The sequence below is a fragment of the Nanorana parkeri genome, unplaced genomic scaffold (genome assembly GCF_000935625.1).
Source record: "Nanorana parkeri isolate BGI_ZX_2015 unplaced genomic scaffold, ASM93562v1 scaffold39, whole genome shotgun sequence".
NCBI lineage: Eukaryota > Metazoa > Chordata > Amphibia > Anura > Dicroglossidae > Nanorana > Nanorana parkeri.
The window spans coordinates 1,034,115-1,048,438 of record NW_017306307.1 but is presented as its reverse complement, the minus strand read 5'-3'; the positions used below and the strand labels follow the sequence as shown (position 1 = coordinate 1,048,438).

At 45.6% G+C, this 14,324-nt stretch overlaps 1 protein-coding gene across 5 annotated transcripts in view; it reads right to left on the bottom strand.

The window, feature by feature from the left end:
- Nucleotides 1-14,324, bottom strand: part of OXR1 (oxidation resistance 1) — a 388,393-nt gene that overhangs the window by 29,859 nt on the left and 344,210 nt on the right. For 2 of the 5 annotated variants that reach the window (XM_018570912.1, XM_018570920.1), the window contains exon 1: nt 5,445-5,633. The exons of the other annotated variants lie outside the window; for them this stretch is intronic. In XM_018570912.1, coding sequence (XP_018426414.1) covers nt 5,445-5,510 — 66 coding nt within the window. In that variant the 5' untranslated portion in view covers nt 5,511-5,633. Of the gene's footprint in view, nt 1-5,444; nt 5,634-14,324 lie in introns of those variants that run through there. 5 annotated transcript variants of the gene reach the window in all.

Genomic DNA, 14,324 nt, shown 5'->3' with positions numbered 1-14,324 from the left:
CCCCCCCCCCTGCATAGGCAAAACACCCTTTAATCAATGTGAATGCTTTTGCTCCATGATCAGACACAGAAGTGAAACTTCCCATTTAGAGGGCCATTAATGAGGTTTTGTTACACAACTTGCAAATTGCTGATAACACATTTCTTTTCAACAAGCCTATTCCCTCCTGCCTATCCATACAATGAATCCTTTACATCAAGGCTTTCCTTTCAGCCCAGCTTCAGAAACATGTGCAAATGTGTTTATGGGCTTTTTAAGTAATGGCTGCTTGGGAATTCAAAGCTATTTATTAAACGGCCAAAGTTCTGAGCGTGGGAAATCTCCCTGGAAAACTCCCATGGTGCCGAGATTTCCAGACGCAGCACTGTAGCTCTTAACTGCAGCCTCTTCGTCAAAGTCGTTGGATTGATCCAGAAGCTGCTCGGCAAACGGGCTCATTTCTTGTACAAGACACCGACTGCCTGATCCTGGTATCCAAGTTATTTATCGCCATCTTATAGCAGAACTACGGGCAAATTAAATCTTAACCCTTACAATGGGGCTTCCTCCGCACTGCAAGGGTTAAGTGGTCATTTTGTCTAGGGAGCCAACAAAAATAACAAATTATTACCCAAATCGCAATCCCAGCAGACTCCTACACTGCTATACAGAGTATAGGTCGTGACCACTCACCAGACCGCTGTAGCGGAGGGTCTGCGAGGCTGAAAGGACCAGTCCAAGAACAAGCCAGCTCTGAGGATCAGGTGAGTATAACTTTTTTTTTAGCTCCCCAGACAAAATGAACACTTAAAAGGGACATTAAAGCCTCAGATTTTTTAACATAAAATACTGTAATGTGCACCTTACTGTAATCCATGGTTGTTGCCCTTCTCTTTGCTGCTCTTCCTTTTAAATCTGTATCTCTTCTCATGCTGGGCAGAACCTCTGTTTTGCAGCAGACTGCCTTGTCTCAGGAATGGATACATGGTGTCTGTGTGTACGTTTGTAACCTGAGCTAGCACTACAGGAAGAGGCACTCAGCTGCAAAGGGAAGTTCTCCCCCAGCATGAGAAGACATGAGGATTTAAAAAGGAAGAGCAGCAAAGAGAAGGGAAACAACCATGGATTACAGTAAAGCGCACATTACAGTATTTTATGTTAAAAAATCTGAGGGTTTAAGGTCACTTTAACCCTCTTGCAGTGCAGGGGTAGCCACACTGTAAGGTTTAAAGCAGAACTCTGGGCAGCAAAATGCTTAAAGTCCAACTCCAAGGAAATAAAAAGATTCCCTTGCTGCGCCTGTTTAAGCCTAGGGGATAGGTAAAAGCTGTTTTACGTAACTGATCCCTACATGTGGCAACTCATTCTGAGATGCTAGACCAGTCCCCTCAGCCACTTCTCCCCTTCACTTTGGCAGTCTAAGGACCACGGACGTTACCAAGCACAATGCAGGCTCCATAGAGCTGCACTGTACATGAAGGTACCAAGGGATGGGCCGGAGCGGAGCAGAGGTGAATGTTGACTTCTGGATGAGCAGGGATCAGGTAAGTAAAACAGCTTTATACTGTCCATTATGCATAAATGGACAATTAACCCTTGCAGATGTACTGAAGATGTCAATTTATTTCCCAAGTGACCAAATCTTTCACGAGTGATGGAACTTGAGGGTGGTAGACTGATTAGTATTTCATTGCAGTGACCTAGCGCAACCAGTTAGAACACATTGAGGGGAATTTGTCAAAACTGGAGTAGACAAAATCTGAAGTAGCTGTGCATGGCAACCAATCAGCATCCACCTTTCATTTTCAAACCTTAACTGAACAAACTGAACAGAGAAGCTGATTGGTTGCCATAAGGCAACTGCTCCCGTTTCTTCCGCTCCAGTTTTGATAAATTCCCCCCATTATGTTTTAGAGCTCTGACTGCTGTGAATAGTTAAGTGGGTTACTGTACAAACATTCTTACGCTAGTACAGAGCAAGCCCACGGTGCCATGAACCAAATTCCGTTTTCCCCTCATCTGCAGGAACTCACAAAGTATTTTTACTTAGAAGCCAGCAAATGTGTTTTGGGCGATTGGTTGGCTTTCACTGGTGTTTTTTAATAGTCTTCAGTGCAAGCAAAAATCAGCTTAAAGAAGAACTCCGGCAGAATAAAACGTAACCCTGGCAGTAGGGCTACCCCTGCACTGCGAGGGTGAAGCGCTCATTTCAGTCTAGGGTCTAAAATAACAATGATCGGTCCTGCCTGGCTGGTAGAACGGCCTCTGCAGCCTCAGTAATGAGATGTCCCTAGGTGTTCCCACGGGTAATACACTGTATTATACGTGATGACTCACGGATCCTTAGACCGCCGAAGTGGAAAGAGGCTGCAGGGACCAGTCTAGCAGCCGGGAGTGACCAAGGTTCCGGTGAGTATATCTTTGTAATTTTAGACCCTAGATGAAAACGAGCAGTTAACCCTTGCAGGGTGGGGGTCGCCCCACTGCAAGGGTTACGTTTTATTCTGCCGGGAGTTCTTTTTTAAAGCAGGAAAGGTAGTACATAAAAAAACGTGGCGGCGAAAGGAGAGAGTACTATACACTGGTTACCTTTGTACTCTGTTGATGGAAAAGCTGCGGAATGTCCCTCACCAGTTATGGAGAAACAACACGCTTGTCCAGCCGGTGAGGAAGCGATGCCTCGGAAACAAGAAAATGTTTCTCTGTACAGGGATCTCATCACCAACAGGAAGTGTGACATTACCATACATGTGGCCATTTAACACAGCGGTCAAACTTTAGGTTCTATTTTTTATCAAATCACAACTCAACCGAAAACATAGAAATGGTGGTTTGGATCGACCACAAGGAGATGGAATACAAATTGCCGCTTAAACCTGGGAGAAAAATCTGATCACCATCCAAGACGATGTCGTTTTTCCCGGTGGTGAACTTTTAATATTGAAGATGTTGATTTATTTCCCAAGCGACCAAGTTTTTCACAAGCGATGAAACCCGACGGCGGAAGATGCTTAGTATTACTTGCGATCGTATTTGCAGCTCCCGGTAGATGGCGAGCGGTTGAAAACTGCCATGTGTATGGTCACAGCTTTAAGCCGCTCATACATTGGTAGATTTTACTGCTGCAAACAGCTAATCGATAATAACCGATAATGAGAATAGTTGTCAACTATTCTCATGATTGCTTAGTTGGTTGAATCCACTATCTAAAAGGTGCCCATACACTGCACGATTCTCGCGGGAAATCCCACGATCGTACGAGAATCGTGCCGTGTGAATGAAGACGTGCGACCGTTTCTACTGTACAGTCGCACGTCTTTTGTCTAAGGAGCACGCTAGAAAACCAGCCGAAAATCTTACGATTTTCGGCTGGTTTGAATGATGCTCGGGAGACAAATGGCGAACGGGCCGGTGTGCGCACGTGCACACTGCCCGTTCAGCATTGAGGTAATCGCAAGCCCACCCAACAGGGGGGCGGGCTTGCGATGATCGCAAGTACGATCTGCCTGTCCAAGATGGGCAGATCGTAAGTTTTTTTAATTACTTTACAACCATCGCAAGACTAAGGTCTTGCGATGGTTGTAAAGTGCATGGGCACCTTTACTCCTCCACGCTGGGAGGGCACAGCAAGCAGTGGGCAGGTGCAATAGCCAGTCTACTATTGGCTATTGCAATTTTAAAAGGCCAATAGGAGGCTGGCTACTGCACCTGCCCACGGCTTGCTGTATTTACATTCAGCTGCCATCTGCAGAATCTTGCCACTGACAGCTGTCATTCCCTGGCCGAAGCTATTCAAGCGCCATGTGCTTACAATACAATTAAAAATAATGATAAAAAAAGTCATTTTCGGTTTTGGCCTAAAAAAAATCTGCTGCGGGAGGTGCGTTGCAGTACCGTTCATTTCAATGGCACCCCAAATGCGCCTCCCACCCGCAGTGTGATCGCCCGGCACTGGAAAGCACAGAACCGCAATGCTGTGCGTTCCAGTGCAGTGCTATTGCAAACAAAATGTGCATGCAGGTTTATTCTGAAGAACACTTTGTAACACTGCATCTGTGTATCTTATCTTAAATCAAGGATGGTATTTATTTTTCTTTATTCGATTAATCGAAAAAATAAATCGGCCAACCAACAGATTATGAAAATCATCAGTAGTTGCAGCCCTAGAAGATTTGCCTACAAACGTTCATAGGAAAAATCTGGTCAGAACCTTGAATAATGCCATCAGAGACTTGATGAATGTTGGCTGGAATTTAATTTGACCATTTGGTTTTAGGAATGAATGGAGTTTCCTGAATGAAGACCACGTTCAGTGTAAGATTTTAGTTTGTTTAAGAAAACATTTCCATTCTGCTTCTTTGATTTGTCACTACGGGCCGAAAACAAATCATCAATGTGACCCCATTACGATTAGAAAATGGAACAAACTTTCTGAAAACATTATTTAATAACAAGCTTTAGGCCCCATTCACACATAGCGATATATATCGCGCGATATCGCCGGACAATGATATTCAACGGAGATGTCTTAGCTCCATGTCGCGTGTCGCTCGTCGCTTCTACATGACCCTTTTTTCGGCGGATTTTGCTTTTTTCTATGGAGCCCGACGGAGAAGGTCGCGCTACCGTCGCTGGAACGTCGCCCCGAAAGTCGCGCTATCCCGGCCGCTGGAAAGGTAAGTCGCTACATGTGAATGGGGGCTTACTCTGGAGCCATTGCTGCAGGATGCAAGGTGGAAAGGAGGAAACATGTCAGTGAATGTGTTTATCTTTTGTTCGTGGATTTATTGCATTAAAGTCAAAAGTTAAAATCAAAACAAACTCTCCGATGGCATTATCCACTGTGTGACCGGCTGAAATTGTAAGAGCTCCGGGGAAAATTATTATTATTAACACACACACCAGCATAAAGTGCTGTGTAAATTGGGGACGCTACATAAAAAACAATAATGAAATAAATAACACAATGGAACAAATATAAAGTAGGTGTTCTCTCAATTTGGCTGCAAACATGTAAACACCTAAACTCGGAGAACTTATGAAAACAACAAAAATCTAACACAAAGATAATGAACACTAGAACTAGATGAGCATTTAGGTAGCAGGACGGAGTAATAATAAGTAGTGGCTACGGCACCCCTAGCTGGCTTTTATACAAGCATGCAAAATCCGATCGCCCGTGCATCTGAGCCCTTAAATCAGTGATGGATGAAATGTGGTTGCCATGCCATGCATTACCGCTAGCAATGGGGCTCATTCATGAAAGCAATGACCTGCAAAGCCTTGTATCCCTTGGCAACAAATCAAAGCAGCTACGCAGAATGGGATTGGTTGCCATGAGCTCCGGCACTCGGCTCTCTGCACAGGATGCAGCACACAGAACTTTTACAGGTCTGCACTCAGCTGGCAATGTAAACAAAGCCAGGACAAGGCAGCCGGGAGGAAATCTCAGAGTGCACACTCACCAGAGAGTACTTGTGGTTGGACGGCTGGTGTTTCTTTGCTTTCTTGCCATACCAGAAGCGAGACATCTCCTTGTCGGTGGGCCCCCCTCAGTGACTGGCACAGCTGTCCCTATACATGATCTCTGCCTGCCATCAGCTCCCACTGCACACACACAGCTCCTCTGCCACAGACTAACCTCACAGCTAACACCCCCCTCTAACTGACAGTGCAGGCAGCCAATGAGGAATGAGTCTGACTCTGAGGGGCGGGGCTGAGGGCAGAGTTTGGTTGCAGTGCAGATGACTCAGTAAAACCAGCTTGCTATTTAAAGGCACAGTGCACAGCTAAAGGTTGCAGCGTGATGGATTGCTACAGATCTGGCAAAACTTGGAGACTGCAGCAAGCCAGAAATGAATTAGGACCTGGGCAATCAGTGCTGGTGAAATCTATTCAGCAGTGGTCATTGTTATTGCATTATTAATGGGATATCCGTGTCAGATACAAAAGGGTTAAACCAGTCACCCTGGGAGGTTTTTTCCCCCCATTCAATACATTAAAGGGTCATTAACCACTTAATTACTTAACACACTTTAAAGATAAAATTATTTGACCTCTGCAACATTCCCATGACTCAACATGAATTTGTATAATCAGTGAGGTTTATGTCACCTCGTGCCTCTCTGTCATAGTAGCTAGAGAGGCTCAGCACTCTACCCTCAGATTTCATGATGCAGATGTAGAGTCTACTCCAGAGCAAACTTGTTTTTTTTGTTTTAAAAACATTCCACTGGTTATCTTTCAGATGAAACAAGCAATGTGATTGGTGATCAGAATTGCGATCCTATTTCTGCCTGGCTGTCTCAAGGCCCCATTTACACCAAGGCGTTTTGTCACACGTTGTTTTCCATGGTGAAACTAAATTAAAATCCCCTGTATTCCTAGTGGGCTGTTGACGCAAACGCACCGAATCACGCATAACAATACGCCCTTGTTTAATATAGTCTATGAGCTTCTTTTGCGGCGCTTATCAGCTCGTTTTGCTCCATAGACTTCAAAGGAAACTCGCTGGTCAGCACGTTTTTGCGCTTTTTCATGCTTGTTTTTGCAGCTGAGAGTTAAATGCTCATTAAGGATCCATTCATGTTGGGGCACATCATGATTGCACACTTCACATGTGTTCACGATACCTACACAAATGTGGAACGGTACTAGGTAATGACACTGCAAACATGACTGAGCAAATCTGGTTCTTCCACATGCATAAACGCAACGGAAAAAACATGGAACACATGTCACCATATTTGCGACATGTACTTTTCCACAATTGGCCCAAGTCCAGTGACCCAATGGTGTTCGATGGAGACGTGCACCAAACGCAGGAAACAGTCCCACAAATGTGTGGGAACGTGCATTTCTGCAACATGCGTCCCTGCTACGCCCCAGCGTGCACGGAGTCTAGGTTGTAATACTCGCTTTGTCCCTCGCTCCAGCAGGCCTCCACCATGCTGTGTGACCGGTCCTCCGAAGCCTCTCCCTTTTAGTTTTGCCCGCCAGCGGTCGCACACTGACATCATCAAGAATAATGCAGGCACAATAATCTTGCATTGTACATGAGAACAGCGAGGGTGCGCCCACAACCTGAAGCATTACGCTGACCAATGAGAATAACTTCTGAGCTGGGAATCAGGTCCCGGAAGAAGCGTGTCTCATTGGTCAGTGCAAATTATTGTATGCATACCATTGCACGCCTGACCACCAAAAGTCCCAATAGGTCGGGTGCAGCAGTGACAAGCGGTTGGCGCTGCGTTTGTAGACAATGAAAATCAGAAGGGTCCAATGGAGATGCAGGAGTTTGCTTGATGAAGGGACCATGTGTAGGCCCGAAAAGTCATTTTGCTTTGTGATTATGTGAACATGTCAATATGCACAATAAAAAGACGTGTCACTATGGGCGACGCCCATAGTGACGCTTCCTGATGATCACTGGTCAGTGCGGTTATTTCACGAGGGGCAGCCAATATTTTCTCATTGGAGGACCTGAGAGCATGATGTATAAATACTCCTCACTTATATTAACAGAATGGAGATTGTTCTGGAAGTGTTTATTTTGCATTCATGTGTAAAATGTACATGTGTTTAGGTTGTCCTGCGTGTGCTGGTGTGTTGCGTTGCCATTTATTCTGACTGGCAAAGTGGGCCTGCAATGCAGCACTTCACAAGGCATGGTCACGCAAGAACGTGCGCTGTGCTGCAACGCGGGGATCAAAAGTAGTGCATGCACTTTCCTCCACTGCACAATACTTCAATGCCCGTCCGACCCCCCAGGAGGTGCATTGGGGTGCCATTCAGAATGAATGGCAACGTAACAGCAGACCTAGTGCGCGGTACTGTGTGTTGTGTGATAGCGTGGGCTCTCTCAAAGCTAAGGGCAACAAAACACTGAAGACAAGGAATCCAATTCATTTGTATGGCCCCTGGTCACACCTGAATGTTTTGTCACACAAAGTTTCCCATTGAAGATTATGGGACCAAAAAGCGCTGTAATCTGCCAAAAAGTAGCTCTTGTACTTTTTCCAGCGACAGACGTTTTTCTGCTTGCGAAAAAAAACGATCAGGTGTGAACAGGGGCCATAGAAATGAATGGGATTCCTTGTCTTGAACGTTTTGTCACTCTTACCCTTAAGCGACAATACGCCTAGGTGTGAATGGGGACAGAATGTCCGATTTTAACACGTCTAGCGCACAGCTGTGGTGTGAATGGGCTCTTATTCATGCGTTTGCACACATTCAGATGCACTCGCGCGTATGTCATTTCCCATGTAAATAAGGCATAAACCAGTATACAAATGTCTGCCTTCTCTGTACATACCTGGCAGGTCCTCTTTACCAGAGCAGGCTGCGGCTATGAAAGCACTGGGGACTTGCGTCTCTGAAGGCCGCCTGTCTTTCCAAAAGCACACAGCGCCATTCCCAGCCACTCACCATAATGACATTACACGATTATTCCCGCACTAATCACAGAAGACAACTGGCCCTCACAAAGCAAAAACAACATTTCTAAATGACTTCCATAAACTCCGAGAGGGTCACTAATCAGATTTACATCATTCGCAGGGACACCAGATGATTATTGAAGCTTCCATACACTTAGCAATCCCATAAACAACACTCAAATCTCAAATATTAATGACTTTTGAAATAATGAGCTATGAAGGGGTCCAACATGGCTGCCGGGAGAACAAGACCAGAAACGGGTCTCACGGGGGACGGGGACTCACAGTCCCACAGGAAAAAAATGGATATGTTAAAGGAGTCCCCCGCCAATTATACTGGTAATCTTTATCTAAAGAAATGTCAGAAAACAAGTCCACATAGAGGGCAATGTCTAGCTAAGTCCTTCCCTTCAGTCTTACACAGTTGTACCGGCTCCTCATCTGTACTGGAAATGCTTCCTCTGATTTCACTGCACACTGTGAGCTTCTAACAATGTGTATTAGAAACTGCAGCAAGTCCTCATTTCCTGGCTGGAGGAAGTCCAGCATCAGCTTCCTCTTTCCTCCCCAGCCTGATTGTCCCTAGCCAGCCCCTTTTATTCACTAGATTACAGAAAACAAAACGAAAAAGGGCGCCTCCATAGAGTAAAAATGAAATTTAATGATAACATGCACAGCTTGTATTGTACTTACCAAAAGTCGGTAGTAAAAGGCATATAGAGATTGATAGGATATCGAATCTTCTGGCAGAAGAAGTCTGAAATGCAATAAGGGGTTTCTGGGGCACGCCCCCTTCATCAGAACTCTGATGAAGGGGGCGTGCCCAGGAAACGCGTAAACCTTTGACTATACAGGGGCAGTGGACGCTGATACTACACATCCTTTTCAGACTTCCATGCCAGAAGATTCGATATCCTATCGATCTCTATATGCCTTTTACTACTGACTTTTTGTAAGTACAATACAAGCTGTGCATGTTATCATTCAATTTTGTTTTTACACTATGGAGGCGCCCTTTTTCGTTTCTCAGATTGGCGGTCTGTTTGGCCTGTGGGAGCTGCCTCTTCAGTGCTTCTATTACCGTTACAGCTGGCCGTTTCGCAGGTGGAGGCGCCGGTACTGTTTCTTGTCACTAGATTACAGTTCTTTCCATCATGGAAGCTCAGCATCACAAGCCGGAGTTAACTAGGGTGGCCTGCATGCAAAGGACCATCCCATTCACCAGACTGATTCACCCATAAATGTATTTGGATATTTGCATAACTTCTCCCAAGAGCAAGCACACTGCTTGCATCAGGTCTGAGGGCTCTTGAAAGGATGTTGTGTTGTGATGTGGCCCAGCCCCCCAGCCATGATCTGCCTGCAATACATAGAGAAGCACAGAAACCCGGGGATGATATCACTGGATCTAAAATAAGGTATGGAATATAAAACAGGAAGGTCGTATTTAAAAATGTCAATAGCATGTTGATGAGGGGGGAGGGGGACAAGGAAGGCAAAATATATGTTTAAAGTATGAACATCCTGCCGCTGTCCATGCCAGCCTGACCTGTCACATTCTCATTATACAAGTCCGCTAAGAGTTTTCTTTGCTGGATTTCTGCCCTTAATGCGTATGATCGCTCTCTTCTCACACAATTACAGGAAAGGAAAGCTTCACACCTCTGTCCTTTTAGCTGCATCTGAAGCAACGTCTTATCTGTGACATTTACAAATAATTAGGTTTTAGAAAGCCAGCCGATGGTCAAACCTCAATATTGTCCACCAATGTCTCTGTTCCAAACACATCACTCTTCCCTCAACAACTGGCCCAAGTACAGTGAGGAAAATCATGATTTGGTCCCCTGCAGATTTTGTAAGTTTGCCCGCTTACAAAGAAATGAAAGGTCTATAATGTGTATCATAGGTGTATTTTAAATGATAGACCCAGAATATCAACCAAAAATCCAGAAAAAAAACACATGATACAAGTGCTATAAATTGAGTTGCAGTTCAATGAGTAAAATAAGTATTTGATCCCCAAGAATAACCCCTACTTAGTACTTGGTGGAGAAACCCTTGTTGGCGAGCACAGAGGCAAGACGTTTCTTGTAGTTGATTACCAGGTTTGCACACATCTCAGGAGGGATTTTGGCCCACTCTTCTTTACAGATCTTCTCTAAATCCTTAAGGTTTCTTGGCTGTCACTTGGCAACTCGAAGTTTCAGCTCCCTTTATACATTTTCTAATGAGATTAAGCTCTGGAGACTGGCTAGGCCACTCCATGACCTTAATGTGCTTCTTCATGAGCCACTGCTTTGTTGCCTTGACGGTATGTTTTAGGTCATTGTCATGCTGAAAGACCCATCCACGACCCATCTTCAGTGTTCTGGCTGAGGCAAGATTTTACAATACATGGCCCCGTCCATTGGCCCCTCAATGCGGCAAAGTCGGCCTGTACCTTTAGCAGAGAAACAGCACCAAAGCATAAGGTTCCCACCTCCGTGCTTGACTGTAGGGATGGTGTTCTTAGGGTCATCGTCAGCATTTTTCTTCCTGGGATCAAATAAGTATTTGCCGCACTGTATGTGGTTTTGGTGCCACACCACCTACCAATAATTATATAACAATCAAACCATAAAATGGGGTTTAAAGTAGGAATGTCCTGATACCAATACTAGTATCGGTATCGGGGCCGATACAGGGCATTTTCATGAGTACTTGTACTCGTGAAAATGCCCCGATGCTGACGGCAGATACTGGCCCTTTAAATTTTTTAATCGGATCGGCCGCCTCAGGTCGCGCGGTTGTGGGGTCCTGAAGCAGCCTTCCGGGGACCTGGCAGTAGCCGTCTTGGACGCTGCCTGCCAGGTCCCACGTCTCCTCCTCCTGATTCAAGGTGCAGGCACTGCTCGAGGCAGCCCCACACCTTGAATACAGCCTCGGAGTGTGCATGTGATGGGCACCCGCTCCGTTCGGGTCACAACGCGCCGTATATCGGGCTAAGGCAAGGAAGAAGCGCTCTAGGAGGGGTTGGGGATGCTGGGTGTGCAGCACAACACCTGTCAGAGCCTGTGGAGAGACGCAATAAGCCGTGCTGGAGAGACCCAATAGGCAGCCCTGGCGACATCTGGACGCAGCCCTGGCGACATCTGGAGTCCAAATCTGGATGCAGCCTGGTGAGATCTGTATGCAGCTTTGGTGAGATATGTATGCAGCCTGATGGGTTCTGGAGTCCAGATGTCACCAGGCTGCGTCCAGATGCTGAACGCAGCCTGGCCGGTTCGCAAGCCACATTGTGCCTGCGGTTCGGTCCAGTGCGGTGCGATGCGATCAAAATGCTGCAAGCACTACTTTAGTTGCACCGTACCGCAGGCACAATGTGCTTTGTGATCCCGTGCGGGCAAATCGCATTGCGGCCGGAGAGTGTGGCTACGGTGCCATTCACTTCAATGGCCCGTCACGCCCCCTTCTGCCCTAACAAAAAAGTGAGCCGGCCGCAATGCGATGCAGTGCGTTTCAGCCAGAATCGGGGCGGAATGCACTGCATCTGGTGTGAACGAACCCTAAAGGTCTATTTTAAGACCAAGTGATTTGCATGAAGGCCGGGCAGTTAACATTTATAAAGAGAAGAGTCTGCAAAAGCAGAACAATTATTTCTCTCAGCACTGATATCTATTAACAGAAAACAAGTTTCAAGGTAGACATGATAAAGGGGCCAGAGGAAGGTAGCCATGAGGTGTGGCTGAAAGCCATGCATTCTGCCATTGAACTGCTCTGTATTCTTTGTGAATAAGTTACTTGGTGTCACCAAGACCTTCTAACCTGACCGGAATAATAATCTAATCCACATCTGACATTACATTTCTCTGTCCGGACCTTAGTGACTGAAATTTACTCATTACAGACACTTCGGTTCCGTTCACAACTAAGCGTCTGGGTTTCAGGTTTTATTTTTCAAGAGACTTTGAGCATTTATATGCACATTTGACGCGTTTGCCAAGCATTTTGTAGCAGGTTTTGCAGCTTGTGCTGTCCTCCATTTTTATCCAGAAGAAGGCTGGCTTTTGCTTGACAAAACACTTAAACATGTTTCCATTGAAGTCTAAAGGGCAAAAATCTGCAGAAAAGTAGCTTTTTCCAGTAACAGGTGTTTTGCGACAAGCAAATTAACACTCAGGCTCTGTTCACACCTAGGCGTATCGAGACGCGCGTTTTTTCAGCGATTCGCAGTAAAAAAAAACGTGCGATAAACGCGTGTTTCCGAGGGCTACTTGACTGTATCCCAATGGAAACGTGCGACAAAAACGCTGCAAAGAAGCTCATGTACCTTTTCAGGCATAGGCCGCTTTGTAGCACGTTCAGACGGGCTGAAATACGGTAAGGTGTGAACCATACCCATAGAAAACAATGGGATTTTCATGTTTGAGTGTTTTGTAGAGCATTCGTAGAGCGTTGAACGCGCTACAAAACGTACAGGTGTGAACCAGGCCTTAGGTGTGAACAGGGGCCACAGAAAACAATGGAATTCCTTGTGTTCAGCGCCTTTCTAGCTCCCAGCTTTGATTTACAAAACACCTAAGTGTAAACAGAGGCTTTGTGCTGGTTACAGACACTAGGTGCGATTCAAAGAAAATGACCAATAATTAAATGATTTAAAATTATTCAGAATTGAAATCTAAACCCAATACCTCTCCCGGGTCTCCCTGAGATTTTTACCCCTCTATTTCTGTTCTGATGGCAACTCTTAATGCTGGATTTACCCTCACTATTATTCTAGTGATGTTGGTGTTAAGGACAATTAGTGAACCTTCTTAACAAGGCCAGAGACTGCAATAAAAACCTGATGGGGGTCCTAACCCCTCACCACTATGCAAATCCAAAAAAGTTTTCCCGTAGCTATACTGTATTTTAAGAGCTGGTTCACACCACCATGCCCTGTGCCACAACAGGTGTGTATTTGGTCATTGAGGCATGCTGTGTCAGGCAGCCCATTGAAAATGAATTAGTTGTAATGCACCTCAAGTATAAAGATTCAGTGCATGCTGCATGTGTTGCCACGCACATTACCACTCTTCATCTCCAGTCGTTCCTATAGAGAGACCATTTACCACTGGGATGTATAATAGATGGACTCACCAAAGGGATGACTGGGAATTATTCTACAAAAGCCTGGAAGAGGAGACAAGCCATGAGGCTTCTGCAGTGGTGTCTGTGCAGGTCCAAGCAGGCCACACATCTTAGATCAGCAAGAATAGGCAAGTATAAGACTTGGAGAACTCCTTGGAATGGGGTGTCAGAATGCTGTGGTTAGCTGAACCGCAAATCAACCCCTAATCTTGGCCAGTAGTGTATTGCTTTGCTTCCAGTGCAACCACAGCGGATACATGGCATTCCAGTCCTCTCTCAATCTCTCTTCTATGCCCACCAGCATAACCATTGTGCTCTCTTCCTGCTTGGAGCTCAGTAGCATAGAGGAAGGAAGACCACAAACCTGAAGTGAAATATAAACATCCCACCCCACAATGCAGTGCTTGGTAACCGAGCCACCTACAGCCAGACCCAAGCACTGACACACAGGGAAAGCAATTACCCTAGCCCAGGGGTAGGCAACGCCAGCCCTCAAGCTGTTGTGGAACTACAAGTCCTATGAGGCATTGGAAGACTGACCGTTACAGGCATGACTCCCAAAGACAGAGGCATGTTGGGATTTGTAGTTAAAGCACAACTGAAGGAATGGTGTTGCCTGCCCCAGCCCCAGTCCTATGCTGACTTACACAGTATCCTCCTAGGTGCATTGGAGAGTTGGACTGGTTCTATAAAAGTTGAATATGCTCATGCTATCTGCAGTGTTACTTTGCTTTGTAGCAGCAAAATTACAGATTCACATGAGAGAGAAACTCAAGACCAAAAAACAAAAAAATGCTG